Below are 18,912 nucleotides of genomic sequence, written 5' to 3'. Positions count from 1 at the left end.
GTAGTTAGTTTAACTCGTTATAGTAGTTAGTTTCACTAGTTTAACTCGTTATAGTAGTTAGTTATAGTAGTTAGTTTCACTAGTTTAACTCGTTATAGTAGTTAGTTTCACTAGTTTAACTCGTTATAGTAGTTAGTTTCACTAGTTTAACTCGTTATAGTTCTGTGTTGTTCTTCCAGTAGAGTAAAACATAAACAGTGAATCTCAGGAAACCTCCGGACGGTGAACGACTGGAACCAACCGGCAGAACCCCGAGGTCCGGTAAATCCGGGTTAGTCCGGGTAAATCCGGGTTAGTCCGGGTAAATCCGGGTTAGTCCGGGTAAATCCGGGTTAGTCCGGTAAATCCGGGTTAGTCCGGGTTAGTCCGGAAAGTTTTGCGTTCAGCGGGATCCTGCGGTTACTCCCGCGGGTCACGCACAGGCCCGCGTGTCCTCTTTGAAACACGCAGCATGCAGATCCTCAGATGTTTCCTGGTCCGGGTCCTGGTCCGGGTCCGGGTCCTGGTTCTGGACTGAACCCGTCTGCAGGACAAGACTGCGCGGCTGGAGAGAAACTCTGGAGAAACTCTGGAACCGGACTGACCTCAGATCAGTGGAGCGAGGCGCGCTCCCGTCGAGACACAAGCACGAGAGCAGCTGAACTGATCCTGGACCAGCACAACAGGTCCCGTGTGAGGAGGCACAAAGAGGAGGGAGGAGGCACTAAGAGGAGGGAGGAGAGGAGGAGGAGACAAGAGGAGGGAGGAGGCACTAAGAGGAGGGAGGAGACACTAAGAGGAGGGAGACACTAAGAGGAGGGAGGAGACACTAAGAGGAGGGAGGAGACACTAAGAGGAGGGAGGAGACACTAAGAGGAGGGAGGAGACACTAAGAGGAGGGAGGAGACACTAAGAGGAGGGAGGAGACACTAGGAGGAGGGAGGAGACACTAAGAGGAGGGAGGAGACACTAGGAGGAGGGAGGAGACACTAAGAGGAGGGAGGAGACACTAAGAGGAGGGAGGAGACACTAGGAGGAGGGAGGAGACACTAAGAGGAGGGAGGAGACACTAAGAGGAGGGAGGAGACACTAAGAGGAGGGAGGAGACACTAGGAGGAGGGAGGAGGACACTAGGAGGAGGGAGGAGACACTAAGAGGAGGGAGGAGACACTAGGAGGACACTAGGAGGAGGGAGGAGACACTAGGAGAGGAGGAGGAGGAGGGAGGGAGGACACTAAGAGGAGGGAGGAGAGAGGAGGGAGGAGACACTAAGAGGAGGGAGGAGAGGAGGGGAGGAGACACTAGGAGGAGGGAGGAGACACTAAGAGGAGGGAGGAGACACTAGGAGGAGGGAGGAGACACTAAGAGGAGGGAGGAGACACTAGGAGGAGGGAGGAGACACTAAGAGGAGGGAGGAGACACTAAGAGGAGGGAGGAGACACTAAGAGGAGGGAGGAGAGAGGAGGGAGGAGACACTAAGAGGAGGGAGGAGACACTAGGAGGAGGAGGGAGGGAGGAGACACTAAGAGGAGGGAGGAGACACTAAGAGGAGGGAGGAGACACTAAGAGGAGGGAGGAGACACTAAGAGGAGGGAGGAGACACTAAGAGGAGGGAGGAGACACTAAGAGGAGGGAGGAGACACTAAGAGGAGACACTAAGAGGAGGGAGGAGACACTAGAGGGAGGAGGGAGGAGACACTAAGAGGAGGGAGGAGACACTAAGAGGAGGGAGGAGACACTAGGAGGGAGGAGACACTAAGAGGAGGGAGGAGACACTAGGAGGAGGGAGGAGACACTAAGAGGAGGGAGGAGACAAGAGGAGGGAGGAGACACTAAGAGGAGGGAGGAGACACTAGGAGGAGGGAGGAGACACTAAGAGGAGGGAGGAGACACTAGGAGGAGGGAGGAGACACTAAGAGGAGGGAGGAGACACTAAGGAGGAGGGAGGAGACACTAAGAGGAGGGAGGAGACACTAAGAGGGAGGAGGAGGGGAGGAGACACTAAGAGGAGGGAGGAGACACTAGGAGGAGGGAGGAGACACTAGAGGAGGGAGGAGACACTAAGAGGAGGAGGAGAGGAGGAGGGAGGAGACACTAAGAGGAGGGAGGAGACACTAGAGGAGGGAGGAGACACTAAGAGGAGGGAGGAGACACTAAGAGGAGGGAGGAGACACTAAGAGGAGGGAGGAGACACTAGGAGGAGGGAGGAGGCACTAAGAGGAGGGAGGAGACACTAGGAGGAGGGAGGAGACACTAAGAGGAGGAGGAGGGAGGAGACACTAAGAGGAGGGAGGAGAGGAGACACTAGGAGGAGGGAGGAGACACTAGGAGGGGAAGAGAGGAGGGAGGAGACACTAAGAGGAGGGAGGAGACACTAGGAAGAGGAGACACTAAGAGGAGGGAGGAGACACTAAGAGGAGGGAGGAGACACTAAGAGGGAGGGAGAGACACTAAGAGGAGGAGACACTTGAGAGGAGGAGGACACTAAGAGGAGGGAGGAGACACTAGAGGAGGGAGGAGACACTAAGAGGAGGGAGGAGACACTAAGAGGAGGGAGGAGACACTAGGAGGAGGGAGGAGACACTAAGAGGAGGGAGGAGACACTAAGAGGAGGGAGGGAGGAGACACTAAGAGGAGGGAGGAGACACTAGGATAGGGAGGGAGGAGACACTAAGAGGAGGGAGGAGACACTAGGAGGAGGGAGGAGACACTAAGAGGAGGGAGGAGACACTAGGAGGAGGGAGGAGACACTAAGAGGAGGGAGGAGACACTAAGGAGGAGGGAGGAGACACTAGGAGGAGGGAGGAGACACTAAGAGGACCAGGAGGACACTGACCTTAGGAGGACATTACATTTACATTACATTACATTACATTACAGTCACTAGGAGCAGACGCTTTTATCCTAAGGAGGGACTTACAGGAAGACACTAAGAGGAGGGAGGTATTCAACATAGGTATTCAGGGAGAGAACTACTAGTCACCAGAAGTCATCAGTGCATCTCCTTTCTTAAACAAGCATCTTAAAGCATAAACCAGAACTAAAAGGATAGTAGGAGGAGAAGCAAATTACAGAAAACAATAATTGCAAGGAGACTAATCCGAATATAGTAAGTGACACTAGAGGAGGGAAGACACTAAGAATAGGATAAGTGCATAACACAAAGGAGGGGAAGACAATAATCAAGGAGACACTAAGGAGGAGGAGGGAGGAGAAACGAGTAAACCATAAGTGCTACGAGGAAGGCTCCGGAGTAGCACTTCACTAAGAAGAGAGTGAGTTTTCAGACACTGCGCCTAAAGATGGGAGGAGGAGACTCTAAGAGGAGGGAGGAGACACTGTCCTGACGTAAGTGGGGAGTTCATTCCACCACTGAGGGGCCAGGACAGAAAGGAAGCTGTGACCTAAGAGGAGGGAGGAGTCGAGGAGGGCCGCAGGGACCTCTGAGACGGGGCAACACAATCGCCCTAGGAGGAGGGAGGAGACACTAAGAGGAGGGAGGCAGCAGAGCACGAGTGGTCGGGCGGGGGTGTAGGGCTTGACCAAGGCCTGGAGATAGGAAGGAGCTGAGACACTAAGAGGAGGGAGGAGACACTGCCCTAAGAGGAGGGAGGCTAGCACCAGAGTCTTAAACTGGATGCGAGCTCTTACAGGGAGCCAGTGTAGAGAACGGAGAAGGGAACTTGTGTGAGAGAACTTGGGGCTAAGAGGATTGAACACCAGGACGAGCTGCAGCTTTCTGGACAAGCTCCAGAGGTCTGATGGCCGACGACACTAAGAGGAGGGGGGCTCCAGCAAGTAGTGAGGAGCAGTAGTCCAGGCGGGAGATGACCAGAGCCTGGATGAGCACCTGCGACCTTATGACCTAGGAAGAGGGAAACAATCTGGTGCTTAATAAAGAAAAACATGACCCTAACCCTAACCTGATCCCACTGTCCTTCATGCAACGCATGCCCAGCTAAAACAATAAACCCCTTACCCCTACTCTCTGCCTCCCCGTCTCTCTGTGCTGCATTCGGGTCCACCAGTCTCGAGACCTAAGAGGAGGGAGGAGACACTAACAGAGGGATGATCATGAGAGGACAGAAAACATGAGGATATGATCATGAGAGGACAGAAAACATGAGGATATGATCATGAGAGGGAGAAAACATGAGGATATGATCATGAGAGGACAGAAAACATGATGATATGATCATGAGAGGGCAGAAAACATGAGGATATGATCATGAGAGGACAGAAAACATGATGATATGATGAGATCATGAGAGGACAGAAAACATGAGGAGGGATATGATCATGAGAGGACAGAAAACATGAGGATATGATCATGAGAGGACAAAACATGATGATATGATCATGAGAGGACAAAACATGAGGATATGATCATGAGAGGACAGAAAACATGAGGATATGATCATGAGAGGAAAGACAAAACAGAGGATATGATCATGAGAGGACAGAAAACATGAGGATATGATCATGAGAGGACAGAAAACATGAGGATATGATCATGAGAGGACAGAAAACATGAGAATATGATCATGAGAGGACAGAAAACATGAGGATATGATCATGAGAGGACAAGAAAACATGATGATATGATCATGAGAGGACAGAAAACATGAGGATATGATCATGAGAGGACAGAAAACATGAGGATATGATCATGAGAGGACAGAAAACATGAGGATATGATCATGAGAGGACAGAAAACATGAGGATATGATCATGAGAGGACAGAAAACATGATGATATGATCATGAGATCATGAGAGGACAGAAAACATGAGGAATATGATCATGAGAGGACAGAAAACATGAGGATATGATCATGAGAGGACAAAACATGATGATATGATCATGAGAGGACAGAAAACATGAGGATATGATCATGAGAGGACAGAAAACATGAGGATATGATCATGAGAGGACAGAAAACATGAGGATATGATCATGAGAGGACAGAAAACATGAGAATATGATCATGAGAGGACAGAAAACATGATGATATGAGGATATGATCATGAGAGGACAGAAAACATGAGGATATGATCATGAGAGGACAGAAAATGATCATGAGAGGACAGAAAACATGAGGATATGATCATGAGAGGACAGAAAACATGAGGATATGATCATGAGAGGACAGAAAACATGAGATATCATGATATGATCATGATAGAGGACAGAAAACATGATGATATGATCATGAGAGGACAGAAAACATGAGGATATGATCATGAGAGGAAAGAAAACATGATCATGAGAGGACAGAAAACATGAGGATATGATCATGAGAGGACAGAAAACATGAGGATATGATCATGAGAGGACAGAAAACATGAGGATATGATCATGAGAGGACAGAAAACATGATGATATGATCATGATATGATCATGAGAGGACAGAAAACATGAGAATATGATCATGAGAGGACAGAAAACATGAGGATATGATCATGAGAGGACAAAACATGATGATATGATCATGAGAGGACAGAAAACATGAGGATATGATCATGAGAGGACAGAAAACATGAGGATATGATCATGAGAGGACAGAAAACATGAGGATATGATCATGAGAGGACAAAACATGATGATATGATCATGAGAGGACAGAAAACATGAGGATATGATCATGAGAGGACAGAAAACATGAGAATATGATCATGAGAGGACAGAAAACATGAGAATATGATCATGAGAGGACAGAAAACATGAGGATATGATCATGAGAGGACAAAACATGATGATATGATCATGAGAGGACAGAAAACATGAGGATATGATCATGAGAGGACAGAAAACATGAGGATATGATCATGAGAGGACAGAAAACATGAGGATATGACATGAGAAAACATGAGGATATGATCATGAGAGGACAGAAAACATGAGGATATGATCATGAGAGGACAGAAAACATGATGATATGATCATGAGATCATGAGAGGACAGAAAACATGAGAATATGATCATGAGAGGACAGAAAACATGAGGATATGATCATGAGAGGACAAAACATGATGATATGATCATGAGAGGAAAGAAAACATGAGGATATGATCATGAGAGGAAAGAAAACATGAGGATATGATCATGAGAGGAAAGAAAACATGAGGATATGATCATGAGAGGACAGAAAACATGAGGATATGATCATGAGAGGACAGAAAACATGAGGATATGATCATGAGAGGACAGAAAACATGAGGATATGATCATGAGAGGACAGAAAACATGAGAATATGATCATGAGAGGACAGAAAACATGAGGATATGATCATGAGAGGACAGAAAACATGAGGATATGATCATGAGAGGACAGAAAACATGATATGATCATGAGAGGACAGAAAACATGAGGATATGATCATGAGAGGACAGAAAACATGAGGATATGATCATGAGAGGACAGAAAACATGAGGATATGATCATGAGAGGACAGAAAACATGAGGATATGATCATGAGAGGACAAAACATGATGATATGATCATGAGAGGACAGAAAACATGAGGATATGATCATGAGAGGACAGAAAACATGAGAATATGATCATGAGAGGACAGAAAACATGAGAATATGATCATGAGAGGACAGAAGAATCTGAACGAGAAGCTGTATGAGGAAATACATCATGAAACCAAACAAACTCCACACTGTGGCACATGAGGTAGAGCGCCTGTCCCGTAACCACAAGGTTGGTGGTTCAAACCCCTCTACCGGCAACATGCCGAGGTGTCCTTGAGCAAGACACCTAACCCCAAGTTGCTCCCGGGCGCTTCATTGCAGCCCATTGCTCCTCCGGGATGGGTTAAATGCAGAGAAATAATTTCCCCATTGTGGGACTAATAAAGGATTGATTATTATTATATAACATTATATAATTATTAATACAATAAATCAAGTTCATGTTATTTTAAACTGGAATACCAGTATTTATGAAACTAGAATATGAGTTATTATTGAACAAGAGACATATTTATACTCACATGTCTACACACTGCTCCTTAATGAGAACATTATTAATATACATATATAAACATATTTATACTCACATGTTTACACACTGCTCCTTAATGAGAACATTATTAATATACATATATAAACATATTTATACTCACATGTCTACACACTGCTCCTTAATGAGAACATTATTAATATACATATATAAACATATGTATACTCACATGTTTACACACTGCTCCTTAATGAGAACATTATTAATATACATATATAAACATATTTATACTCACATGTTTACACACTGCTCCTTAATGAGAACATTATTAATATACATATATAAACATATGAGACGGTGTGACGGACCTGAAACCTGAAAAAATTCTCAGCTGTTTTCTGTTTCTAGAGTTCAGACTTAAACATCCATCATGTTCAGTCAGCAGAGGAGATATGAGCGCTCATGAAAACACACAACACACACTAAGATAGACACTGTAGAACACACAGACACACACACACACACACACACACACACACACACACACACACACACACACACACACACACACACACACACACACACTTAAGACAGACACTGTAGAACACACACACACACACACACACACACACACACACACACACACTAAGACAGACACTGTAGAACACACACAACACACACTAAGACAGACACTGTAGAACACACACACACACAACACACACTAAGACAGACACTGTAGAACACACACACACACACACACTAAGACACACAAACACACGCACACACAAACACTCAAACACACACACACACACACACACAAACAAACACAGTGTGGAAGAGATTAAACTGAGTGAATGTGTGTTTTCGGGTGTTGATGAATAAATGAATGTTCGTCAGAGGGAGCAGCTTGTGAAGGAATGAGGCTCATCAGGTTGGACTGGTTGGACTGCTTTCAGAGTGGAGGAGGATCTGCTGTAGAAAATCACAATATCTGACGGTCAGAGGTTCCGCTGTAGAGAATAAAGAGTAAAGTTTGTGTTAGGAACCTGAAGACGATGGCCGTGAATCTGAGTAAGAACGGTCTTTCACTCATGGAAGCTTATAAAGAAGTGGTGGACGGAAAGATGGACACCAACTGGTGAGGAGTCTCTTATTATGATGGAGTGATTGTTGTACATGTTAACCTGCTGACAAGTTAACCTGCTGACAAGGTAACCTGCTGACATCTTAACCTGCTGACATGTTAACCTGCTGACAAGGTAACCTGCTGACAAGGTAAACTGCTGACATGTTAACCTGCTGACAAGTTAACCTGCTGACAAGTTAACCTGCTGACATGTTAACCTGCTGACAAGTTAACCTGCTGACATGTTAACCTGCTGACAAGGTAACCTGCTGATATGTTCACCTGCTGACAAGTTAACCTGCTGACAAGTTAACCTGCTGACATGTTAACCTGCTGACAAGTTAACCTGCTGACATGTTAACCTGCTGACAAGGTAACCTGCTGATATGTTCACCTGCTGACAAGGTAACCTGCTGACATGTTCACCTGCTAACATGTTAACCTGCTGACATGTTAACCTGCTGACAAGTTAACCTGCTGACATGTTAACCTGCTGACAAGTTAACCTGCTGACATGTTAACCTGCTGACAAGGTAACCTGCTGATATGTTCACCTGCTGACAAGGTAACCTGCTGACAAGGTAACCTGCTGACATGTTAACCTGCTGATATGTTCACCTGCTGATATGTTCACCTGCTGACAAGGTAACCTGCTGACATGTTAACCTGCTGACATGTTAACCTGCTGACATGTTAACCTGCTGACATGTTAACCTGCTGTGTTTTCAGGGCTTTGTTCACTTATGAAGGAAACACTAATGATATTCGTCTGGCAGAGAAGGGAGGTAAGGTCAATGTACTCTATAATGTACAGCAATAAAAGTACTCATGTATTTTCAGCTGCATGCAGTTATAGTACATGTTATACAGTAAAACGTCTAATGTATTATTATACATTACAATACTGAAGCATCGATGCAGCCGCTACTTCAAAGTTATTGATATACAGTCCAACATAGGGGTCGGGGCCCTCCACAGGGTCATATGATCAATCTGAGGGTCCTGAGATGATTCATGGAGTAAATGTACTTAGTTACTTTCTACCAAAGTAAACTGAGCTAACAGCTGACTATTTGAACCCTGACTGTCCTGGTCCTGGTCCTGATCCTGGACCTGAATAAAACCATTAAATCCTTCATGGCGTGAGTGTGTGTGTGGTGTGTGTTTGTGTGTGTGCAGATGGGGGATTAGAGGAGATGGTGGAGGAGCTGAACAGTGGGAAGGTGATGTACGCTTTCTGTCGAGTCCAGGACCCAAACTCTGGTCTGCCCAAATATGTCCTCATAAACTGGGTGAGACACACACACACAAAAACACAGACACACACACACACACACACACACACACACACACACACACACACACACACACACACACACACACACACACACACACACACACACACACACACACATTAACCACTGCAACTGAGCCAAGAGTGTCTGTATCTGTATATTTCTGTATTACTGTGTTGTGTGTGTGTGTGTGTGTGTGTGTGTGTGTGTGTGTGTGTGTGTGTGTGTGTGTGTGTGTGTGTGTGTGTCTGTGTACAGACAGGTGAAGGTGTGAAGGACTCCAGAAAAGGAACATGTGCCAACCACGTGAGCTCGATGGCCAACTTCCTGAAGGTGAGTGTGTCTTCTGTAAAATGCTGCTGTGTGACTTTAACGAGTCACTGATGAACATGTGACCTCAGGGAGCCCATGTGACCATAAACGCCCGCGGAGACGACGACGTGGAACCAGAGACCATCCTGGAGAAAGTGTCCAAAGCGTCCGGAGCCAACTTTCATTTCCACAAACCGACAGAATACAGAGATGCTCCGAGAGGAGCCGTGGTGAGAAACAGACGACGCTTCCACATGTTCATCTGCAGAAACAACAAATATGGAATATGAAATAAATTCACTGATATGTTTGGAGAGAGAAACATGAATATCTAAAACAGGATTCATGTGTTTAAGGCCCAGAAATAGATGCCGGTGTGTGTTCTTTTCTGTGACATCATCTTTAGCTCTGATGACCTCACAGTGATGTCATCAGGGTGATCTCAGTTTGAGATTAAAACGTCTGTGTTTCAAAGTGGAGGTGTGGAGTTAAAAAAAAAGCAGAGGGGGTCTAGAGAAGAGAAGCTGTTGAACTGCATTGTGGGAAGTCCAAGCTACTTTTCCTTATGAATTCATTGAGCATGAATTATTAGTCGTCCACAGAAATCATTTAACTGAGAACTTCTCTGCTGTCACAGGGTTCTGTGTATCGGAAGGTGAACGCCGTGGAGGAAATTCAACAAACCAAGAAAGACGACTTCTGGGTTCAAACTCAGGTTTCTCTTCACCTTCATCCCGAGTTTATGAAGTGTAGTTTGATGTGATCTGATTTAACACCAGCATCTTCTTAGCGGGACGAAGCAGTTCGTCAACAGGAGGAGAACAAACGACTGCAGCAGGAGAGACAGACGATGGAGATGGAGAGGAGGGAGATGGAGGAGAAGCAGACCAAGGAGAGGGAGAAGAGATTCAAGGAGAGAGCTCAGCAGATCGAACAGGAGAAGTGAGTCCGACTCCAGAACCACGTTGTGGACAAAGAGTTGTGGACTGATTGCTGCTTTCTGTGTTTGTCCAGGATTCATCAGAAGCAGAAAGAAGAAGAGGACAGAGAGACGGAGCGGCAGAGACATGTGAGCTCTCCAACACATTGACACAGTCTGAACCTCCATCAGGTCCATCAGGAACAAAAGCATCAAACACATCTATGAACGTCACTGAACTCTGACAGGGGACCAGCAGACATTAAAAGAGACAAAAATAAAATACATATACAGTATACATATATATATATATATATAGTATATATATACATATATATATGTATATATATGTATATATATATATATATATATATACATATATATATATGTGTATATATATATATATATATACACATATATATACATATATATATGTATATATACATATATATATATATATATACATTACAGTCTTTTTTTTTTTATCCAAAGCGACTTATATATATATATATATATATATATATATATATATATATATTATTATATATACATATATATATATATATATATATATATATATATATATATATATATATATATATATATATATATATGTATACTGTATATGTATTTTATTTTTGTCTCTTTTAATGTCTGCTGGTCCCCTGTCAGAGTTCAGTGACGTTCATAGATGTGTTTGATGCTTGAGTTCATATATATATATATATATATATATATATATATATATACATATATATATACTACGTTCAGATAACATGATCTGTGTGTCTGTTTTAGAACCTGCAGGAAAATGGAAACAGGAAGTCGGGCCTCAACATCGCTGCGTCGGTGCAGAAAGCTAATGTATGAAAGTTTACATTTATATGTTAAAAATCTCATATTTTGTGCTATTAAAATCAGATATCATCATGTTGACACTGTGATTCAGAAGAGTCCATGTTTATGAATGAAATGATCACGGAGGTTTGTGATATTTCAACTTTTAGTTCTGAGAAATCATTTTTTTCCCGTCAGTTTGGTGGAATTCTCCAAATACTACAATACCCATGAGCCTCAGCTACGGTTGATACAGAACACAAACTGCCAAGATGAGACAGTGAATTTATTTAAACTACAGATCGTATAATCTTTTATTTTGCTATAGTTCTCTGTTAGTAGCTCACTTAATGGGATTTGAAGCTGCGATTGGAGGTTTCTTACCAAAGTGCATCCTGGGAGTTGTAGTGTCCTTCCTTTTTCTGCCTCTGGCTTGTAAATTCAATTTATATCATCAAAGAACCAGATTTCTTTCTCACAAACTGAACATGTAAAGTTTGTGTTTACCGGTAAGAGAGTGTCTAATTAAAGAAGCTTTTGAGTTGCATTATGGGAAATGTAGGATCCTGCATTTTTTTTAACTTGACTTATAAAACATGCTAAATACTAATATAAAATACTATTTCTTGAATACTAAATGCTTTACTACATAGTTGTAGTAGCCCTTTAAACTCTGGCTGTGTTTCACAGGAGGCCAAATCCCTGATTTCTCAGAGGTCATTTAACCCCAGAGACGTGTTCAAGCAGAGGGAGCAGAGCTTTGAGTCTCCGGCATCCGGACCAGGTGGAACAAGACCAGGTGCATCCAGATCAGGTGCATCCAAACCAGGTGAACCTCCACAGATCATAACCTCAATCACAAAGGAAGTCATTCATCATACTCATGTTCTCACTCTGTGTCTCAGGGAAGTCCTTTCAGAGAGAAACTTTGCTGCAACCTCAGTCTCCGATTGCTCCAGCTGTGGTCCCCCTGTCTCCTGTCTCACCTGTCTCACCTGTTTCACCTCCCTCACCTGTGCTGTCTCACTCACCTGCTGCACCACCAGAGACAACTGGCTCACCTGTTCCAGCTGAAGGTGAGACACACAGCAACTTCTGCTTCTTATTAAATAATGATATGATGTGATGTCATATTGTGTTGTTTTATAACAAGTACTGACGCTAAAACGATGACGCATCACTTCCTGCTGAAGAACCTCCACCTTTAGTCTCAGGACCTCCGGTCTAAGGACCTTCAGTTTAAGGACCTTCAGTTTAAGGACCTTCAGTTTAAGGACCTTCAGTTTAAGGACCTTCAGTTTAAGGACCTTCAGTTTAAGGACCTTCAGTTTAAGGACCTTTAGTTTCAGGACCTTCAGTTTAAGGACCTTTAGTCTCAGAACCTTTAGTTTCAGGACCTTCTTCAGGACCTCCGGTTCAGGACGTGGTCTAAGGACCTTCAGTTTAAGGACCTTCAGTCTCAGGACCTTCAGTTTAAGGACCTTCAGTTTCAGGACCTTCAGTTTTTCAGTTTCAGGACAGTCTCATGACCTTCAGTTTCAGGACCTTTAGTTTAAGGACCTTCAGTTTAAGGACCTTTAGTCTCAGGACCTTTAGTCTCAGGACCTTCAGTTTAAGGACCTTCAGTTTAAGGACCTTTAGTTTCAGGACCTTCAGTTTAAGGACCTTCAGTTTAAGGACCTTTAGTTTAAGGACCAGTTTAAGGACCTTCAGTCACAGGACCTTGGTCTAAGGACCTTCAGTCTCAGCACCTCCGGTCTCAGGACGTGGTCTAAGGAACTTCAGTTTAAGGACCTTCAGTCTCAGGACCTTCAGTTTAAGGACCTTCAGTTTCAGGACCTTCAGTTTAAGGACCCTCAGTTTCAGGACCTTCAGTCTCATGACCTTCAGTTTCAGGACCTTCAGTTTAAGGACCTTCAGTTTAAGGACCTTCAGTCTCAGGACCTTCAGTCTCGGGACCTTCAGTTTCAGTTTCAGGACCTTTAATTTAAGGACCTTCAGTTTCAGGACCTTCAGTTTCAGGACCTTCAGTCTAAGGACCTTCAGTTTAAGGACCTTCAGTCTAAGGACCTTCAGTTTCAGGACCTTCAGTTTCAGGACCCTCAGTTTAAGGACCTTAAGTTTCAGGACCTTTAATTTAAGGACCTTCAGTTTCAGGACCTTCAGTCTAAGGACCTTCAGTTTAAGGACCTTCAGTCTAAGGACCTTCAGTCTAAGGACCTTCAGTTTCAGGACCTTCAGTTTAAGGACCTTCAGTTTTAGGACCTTCAGTTTAAGGACCTTCAGTTTCAGGACCTTCAGTCTAAGGACCTTCAGTTTAAGGACCTTCAGTTTAAGGACCTTCAGTCTCAGGACCTTCAGTTTAAGGACCTTCAGTTTAAGGACCTTCAGTTTCAGGACCTTCAGTTTAAGGACCTTAAGTTTCAGGACCTTTAATTTAAGGACTTCTTCAGTCTTCAGTCTAAGGACCTTTAATTTAAGGACCTTCAGTTTCAGGACCTTCAGTCTAAGGACCTTCAGTTTCAGGACCTTCAGTTTAAGGACCTTCAGTTTCAGGACCTTCAGTTTCAGGACCTTCAGTTTAAGGACCTTCAGTTTCAGGATCAGTTTCAGACCTTCAGTTTCAGGACCTTCAGTTTAAGGACCTTTAGTTTAAGGACCTTCAGTTTCAGGACCTTCAGTCTAAGGACCTCCGGTCTCAGGACGTGGTCTAAGGAACTTCAGTTTAAGGAACTTTAGTTTCAGGACCTTCGGTCTCAGGACGTGGTCTAAGGACCTTCAGTTTAAGGGCTTTCAGTTTCAGGACCTTCAGTTTCAGGACCTTCAGTTTAAGGACCTTCAGTCTAAGGACCTTCAGTTTAAGGACCTTCAGTCTCAGGACCTTCAGTTTAAGGACCTTCAGTTTCAGGACCTTCAGTTTAAGGACCCTCAGTTTCAGGACCTTCAGTCTCATGACCTTCAGTTTCAGGACCTTTAGTTTAAGGACCTTCAGTTTAAGGACCTTTAGTCTCAGGACCTTTAGTCTCAGGACCTTCAGTTTAAAGACCTTCAGTTTAAGGACCTTTAGTTTCAGGACCTTCAGTTTAAGGACCTTCAGTTTAAGGACCTTTAGTTTCAGGACCTTCAGTTTAAGGACCTTCAGTTTAAGGACCTTTAGTTTAAGGACCTTTAGTTTAAGGACCTTCAGTCACAGGACTTGGTCTAAGGACCTTCAGTCTCAGCACCTCCGGTCTCAGGACGTGGTCTAAGGAACTTCAGTTTAAGGACCTTCAGTCTCAGGACCTTCAGTTTAAGGACCTTCAGTTTCAGGACCTTCAGTTTAAGGACCCTCAGTTTCAGGACCTTCAGTCTCATGACCTTCAGTTTCAGGACCTTTAGTTTAAGGACCTTCAGTGTACGGACCTTCAGTCTCAGGACCTTCAGTCTCGGGACCTTCAGTTTAAGGACCTTAAGTTTCAGGACCTTTAATTTAAGGACCTTCAGTTTCAGGACCTTCAGTCTAAGGACCTTCAGTTTAAGGACCTTCAGTCTAAGGACCTTCAGTTTCAGGACCTTCAGTTTCAGGACCCTCAGTTTAAGGACCTTAAGTTTCAGGACCTTTAATTTAAGGACCTTCAGTTTCAGGACCTTCAGTCTAAGGACCTTCAGTTTAAGGACCTTCAGTCTAAGGACCTTCAGTCTAAGGACCTTCAGTTTCAGGACCTTCAGTTTAAGGACCTTTAGTTTCAGGACCTTCAGTTTAAGGACCTTCAGTTTAAGGACCTTTAGTTTAAGGACCTTTAGTTTAAGGACCTTCAGTCACAGGACTTGGTCTAAGGACCTTCAGTCTCAGCACCTCCGGTCTCAGGACGTGGTCTAAGGAACTTCAGTTTAAGGACCTTCAGTTTCAGGACCTTCAGTTTAAGGACCCTCAGTTTCAGGACCTTCAGTCTCAGGACCTTCAGTCTCGGGACCTTCAGTTTAAGGACCTTAAGTTTCAGGACCTTTAATTTAAGGACCTTCAGTTTCAGGACCTTCAGTCTAAGGACCTTCAGTTTAAGGACCTTCAGTCTAAGGACCTTCAATTTCAGGACCTTCAGTTTCAGGACCCTCAGTTTAAGGACCTTAAGTTTCAGGACCTTTAATTTAAGGACCTTCAGTTTCAGGACCTTCAGTCTAAGGACCTTCAGTTTAAGGACCTTCAGTCTAAGGACCTTCAGTCTAAGGACCTTCAGTTTCAGGACCTTCAGTTTAAGGACCTTCAGTTTCAGGACCTTTAGTTTAAGGACCTTCAGTGTACGGACCTTCAGTCTCAGGACCTTCAGTCTCGGGACCTTCAGTCTCAGGACCTTCAGTCTCGGGACCTTCAGTTTAAGGACCTTAAGTTTCAGGACCTTTAATTTAAGGACCTTCAGTTTCAGGACCTTCAGTCTAAGGACCTTCAGTTTAAGGACCTTCAGTCTAAGGACCTTCAATTTCAGGACCTTCAGTTTCAGGACCCTCAGTTTAAGGACCTTAAGTTTCAGGACCTTTAATTTAAGGACCTTCAGTTTCAGGACCTTCAGTCTAAGGACCTTCAGTTTAAGGACCTTCAGTCTAAGGACCTTCAGTCTAAGGACCTTCAGTTTCAGGACCTTCAGTTTAAGGACCTTCAGTTTTAGGACCTTCAGTTTAAGGACCCTCAGTTTCAGGACCTTCAGTCTCATGACCTTCAGTTTCAGGACCTTTAGTTTAAGGACCTTCAGTTTCAGGACCTTTAGTTTAAGGACCTTCAGTTTCAGGACCCTCAGTTTCAGGACCTTCAGTTTCAGGACCTTCAGTTTCAGAACTTCAGTTTAAGGACCTTTAGTTTCAGGACCCTCAGTTTCAGGACCTTCAGTTTCAGGACCTTCAGTTTCAGAACTTCAGTTTCAGGACCTTCAGTCTCAGGACCTTCAGTTTCAGGACCTTCAGTTTAAGGACCTTCAGTTTAAGGACCTTTAGTTTAAGGACCTTCAGTTTCAGGACCTTCAGTCTAAGGACCTCTGGTCTCAGGACGTGGTCTAAGGAACTTCAGTTTAAGGAACTTTAGTTTCAGGACCTTCGGTCTCAGGACGTGGTCTAAGGACCTTCAGTTTAAGGGCTTTCAGTTTCAGGACCTTCAGTTTCAGGACCTTCAGTTTAAGGACCTTCAGTCTAAGGACCTTCAGTTTAAGGACCTTCAGTCACAGGACGTGGTCTAAGGACCTTCAGTCTCAGGACCTCCGGTCTCAGGACGTGGTCTAAGGAACTTCAGTTTAAGGAACTTTAGTTTCAGGACCTTCGGTTTAAGGACCTTCAGTTTAAGGACCTTTAGTTTAAGGACCTTCAGTTTCAGGACCTTCAGTCTAAGGACCTCCGGTCTCAGGACGTGGTCTAAGGAACTTCAGTTTAAGGACCTTCAGTCTCAGGACCTTCAGTTTAAGGAACTTCAGTTTAAGGACCTTCAGTCTCAGGACCTTCAGTTTAAGGACCTTCAGTTTTAGGACCTTCAGTTTAAGGACCCTCAGTTTCAGGACCTTCAGTCTAAGGACCTCCGGTCTCAGGTCGTGGTCTAAGGAACTTCAGTTTAAGGACCTTCAGTCTCAGGACCTTCAGTTTAAGGAACTTCAGTTTAAGGACCTTCAGTCTCAGGACCTTCAGTTTAAGGACCTTCAGTTTTAGGACCTTCAGTTTAAGGACCTTCAGTTTTAGGACCTTCAGTTTAAGGACCCTCAGTTTCAGGACCTTCAGTCTCATGACCTTCAGTTTCAGGACCTTTAGTTTAAGGACCTTCAGTCTCAGGACCTTCAGTCTCAGGACCTTCAGTTTAAGGACCTTCAGTTTAAGGACCTTCAGTTTAAGGACCTTTAGTTTCAGGACCTTCAGTTTAAGGACCTTCAGTTTAAGGACCTTCAGTTTCAGGACCTTTAGTTTAAGGACCTTCAGTCTCAGGACCTTCAGTCTCAGGACCTTCAATCTCAGGACCTTCAGTTTAAGGACTTTCAGTTTAAGGACCTTTAGTTTAAGGACCTTCAGTTTCAGGACCTTCAGTCTAAGGACCTCCGGTCTCAGGACATGGTCTAAGGAACTTCAGTTTAAGGACCTTCAGTCTCAGGACCTCCGGTCTCAGGACGTGGTCTAAGGACCTTCAGTCTCAGGACCTTCAGTTTAAGGACCTTCAGTCTAAGGACCTTCAGTCTAAGGACCTTCAGTTTAAGGACCTTCAGTTTAAGGACTTTCAGTCCCAGGACCTTCAGTCTCAGGACCTTCAGTTTAAGGACCTTCAGTTTCAGGACCTTCAGTCTAAGGACCTTTTTCTCAGGACCTTCAGTCTCAGGACCTTCAGTTTAAGGACCTTCAGTTTCAGGACCTTCAGTTTAAGGACCCTCAGTTTCAGGACTTTCAGTCCCAGGACCTTCAGTCTCAGGACCTTCAGTTTAAGGACCTTCAGTTTAAGGACCTTCAGTCTCAGGACCTTCAGTCTCAGGACCTTCAGTCTAAGGACCTTCAGTCTAAGGACCTTCAGTTTAAGGACCTTCAGTTTAAGGACTTTCAGTCCCAGGACCTTCAGTCTCAGGACCTTCAGTCTAAGGACCTTCAGTCTAAGGACCTTCAGTTTCAGGACCTTCTGTCTCAGGACCTTCAGTTTAAGGACCTTCAGTCTAAGGACCTTCAGTTTAAGGACCTTCTGTCTCAGGACCTTCAGTTTAAGGACCTTCAGTCTAAGGACCTTCAGTTTCAGGACCTTCAGTTTAAGGACCTTCAGTCTAAGGACCTTCAGTCTAAGGACCTTCAGTCTAAGGACCTTCAGTTTAAGGACCTTCAGTTTAAGGACCTTCAGTTTAAGGACCTTCAGTTTAAGGACCTTCAGTCTAAGGACCTTCAGTTTAAGGACCTTCAGTCACAGGACGTGGTGTAAGGACCTTCAGTCTCAGGACCTCCGGTCTCAGGACGTGGTCTAAGGAACTTCAGTTTAAGGAACTTTAGTTTCAGGACCTTCAGTCTAAGGACCTTCAGTTTCAGGACCTTCAGTTTAAGGACCTTCAGTCTAAGGACCTTCAGTCTAAGGACCTTCCGTCTCAGGATTTTCTGACAAATTTAAAATCAATGTTTGTAAGATAATGGTGAATGTTAGTAGCAGCTGAACGGATTTACACTGTTATTCAATTATTCTACATTTCCATACAGACAGAAGACATGTTTCAAAATGAATGCTGTTAACTTTTAGTTTTCTGTTCATGAAGTCAGTCATGTTTTATTGCGCACAGTGAATCTACATATCAAAGATAAAAAATCACCTGTCATTGATCCACACAGACACTACTTACACAGAAGAGGAGGAGTGGTCTGATGAGTTTGAAGACGATGGAGATGAAGCTCCTCCTAGTAAGAAGCCTTCTGTCAATCAATAAGAATCTGTACATGTATACATTAATTGCAGGCAGTACTAGTGACTAGTACTATTTTCTTTAAAAACTAGGATTTTACACACAAAAC

The 18,912-nt window shown here is 44.0% G+C and overlaps 1 protein-coding gene across 1 annotated transcript in view; it reads left to right on the top strand.

Annotated features, from left to right (window-relative positions):
* Positions 1–7,848: 7,848 nt before the first annotated feature.
* LOC129102165 (drebrin-like protein A) overlaps positions 7,849–18,912 on the top strand; it is a 12,826-nt gene continuing 1,762 nt past the window's right edge. The window contains exons 1-12 of the mRNA XM_054612176.1: positions 7,849–8,085; positions 8,803–8,858; positions 9,253–9,365; positions 9,627–9,701; positions 9,770–9,910; positions 10,318–10,395; positions 10,471–10,622; positions 10,695–10,749; positions 11,398–11,463; positions 12,127–12,265; positions 12,342–12,512; positions 18,733–18,801. Coding sequence (XP_054468151.1) covers positions 8,003–8,085; positions 8,803–8,858; positions 9,253–9,365; positions 9,627–9,701; positions 9,770–9,910; positions 10,318–10,395; positions 10,471–10,622; positions 10,695–10,749; positions 11,398–11,463; positions 12,127–12,265; positions 12,342–12,512; positions 18,733–18,801 — 1,198 coding nt within the window. The 5' untranslated portion in view covers positions 7,849–8,002. The remainder of the gene's footprint in view (positions 8,086–8,802; positions 8,859–9,252; positions 9,366–9,626; positions 9,702–9,769; positions 9,911–10,317; positions 10,396–10,470; positions 10,623–10,694; positions 10,750–11,397; positions 11,464–12,126; positions 12,266–12,341; positions 12,513–18,732; positions 18,802–18,912) is intronic.

This window comes from Anoplopoma fimbria, chromosome 14, assembly GCF_027596085.1.
Source record: "Anoplopoma fimbria isolate UVic2021 breed Golden Eagle Sablefish chromosome 14, Afim_UVic_2022, whole genome shotgun sequence".
NCBI classification, from domain to species: domain Eukaryota; kingdom Metazoa; phylum Chordata; class Actinopteri; order Perciformes; family Anoplopomatidae; genus Anoplopoma; species Anoplopoma fimbria.
The sequence above is the reverse complement of the archived record's forward strand: the minus strand, read 5'-3'. Positions and strand labels throughout refer to the sequence as shown.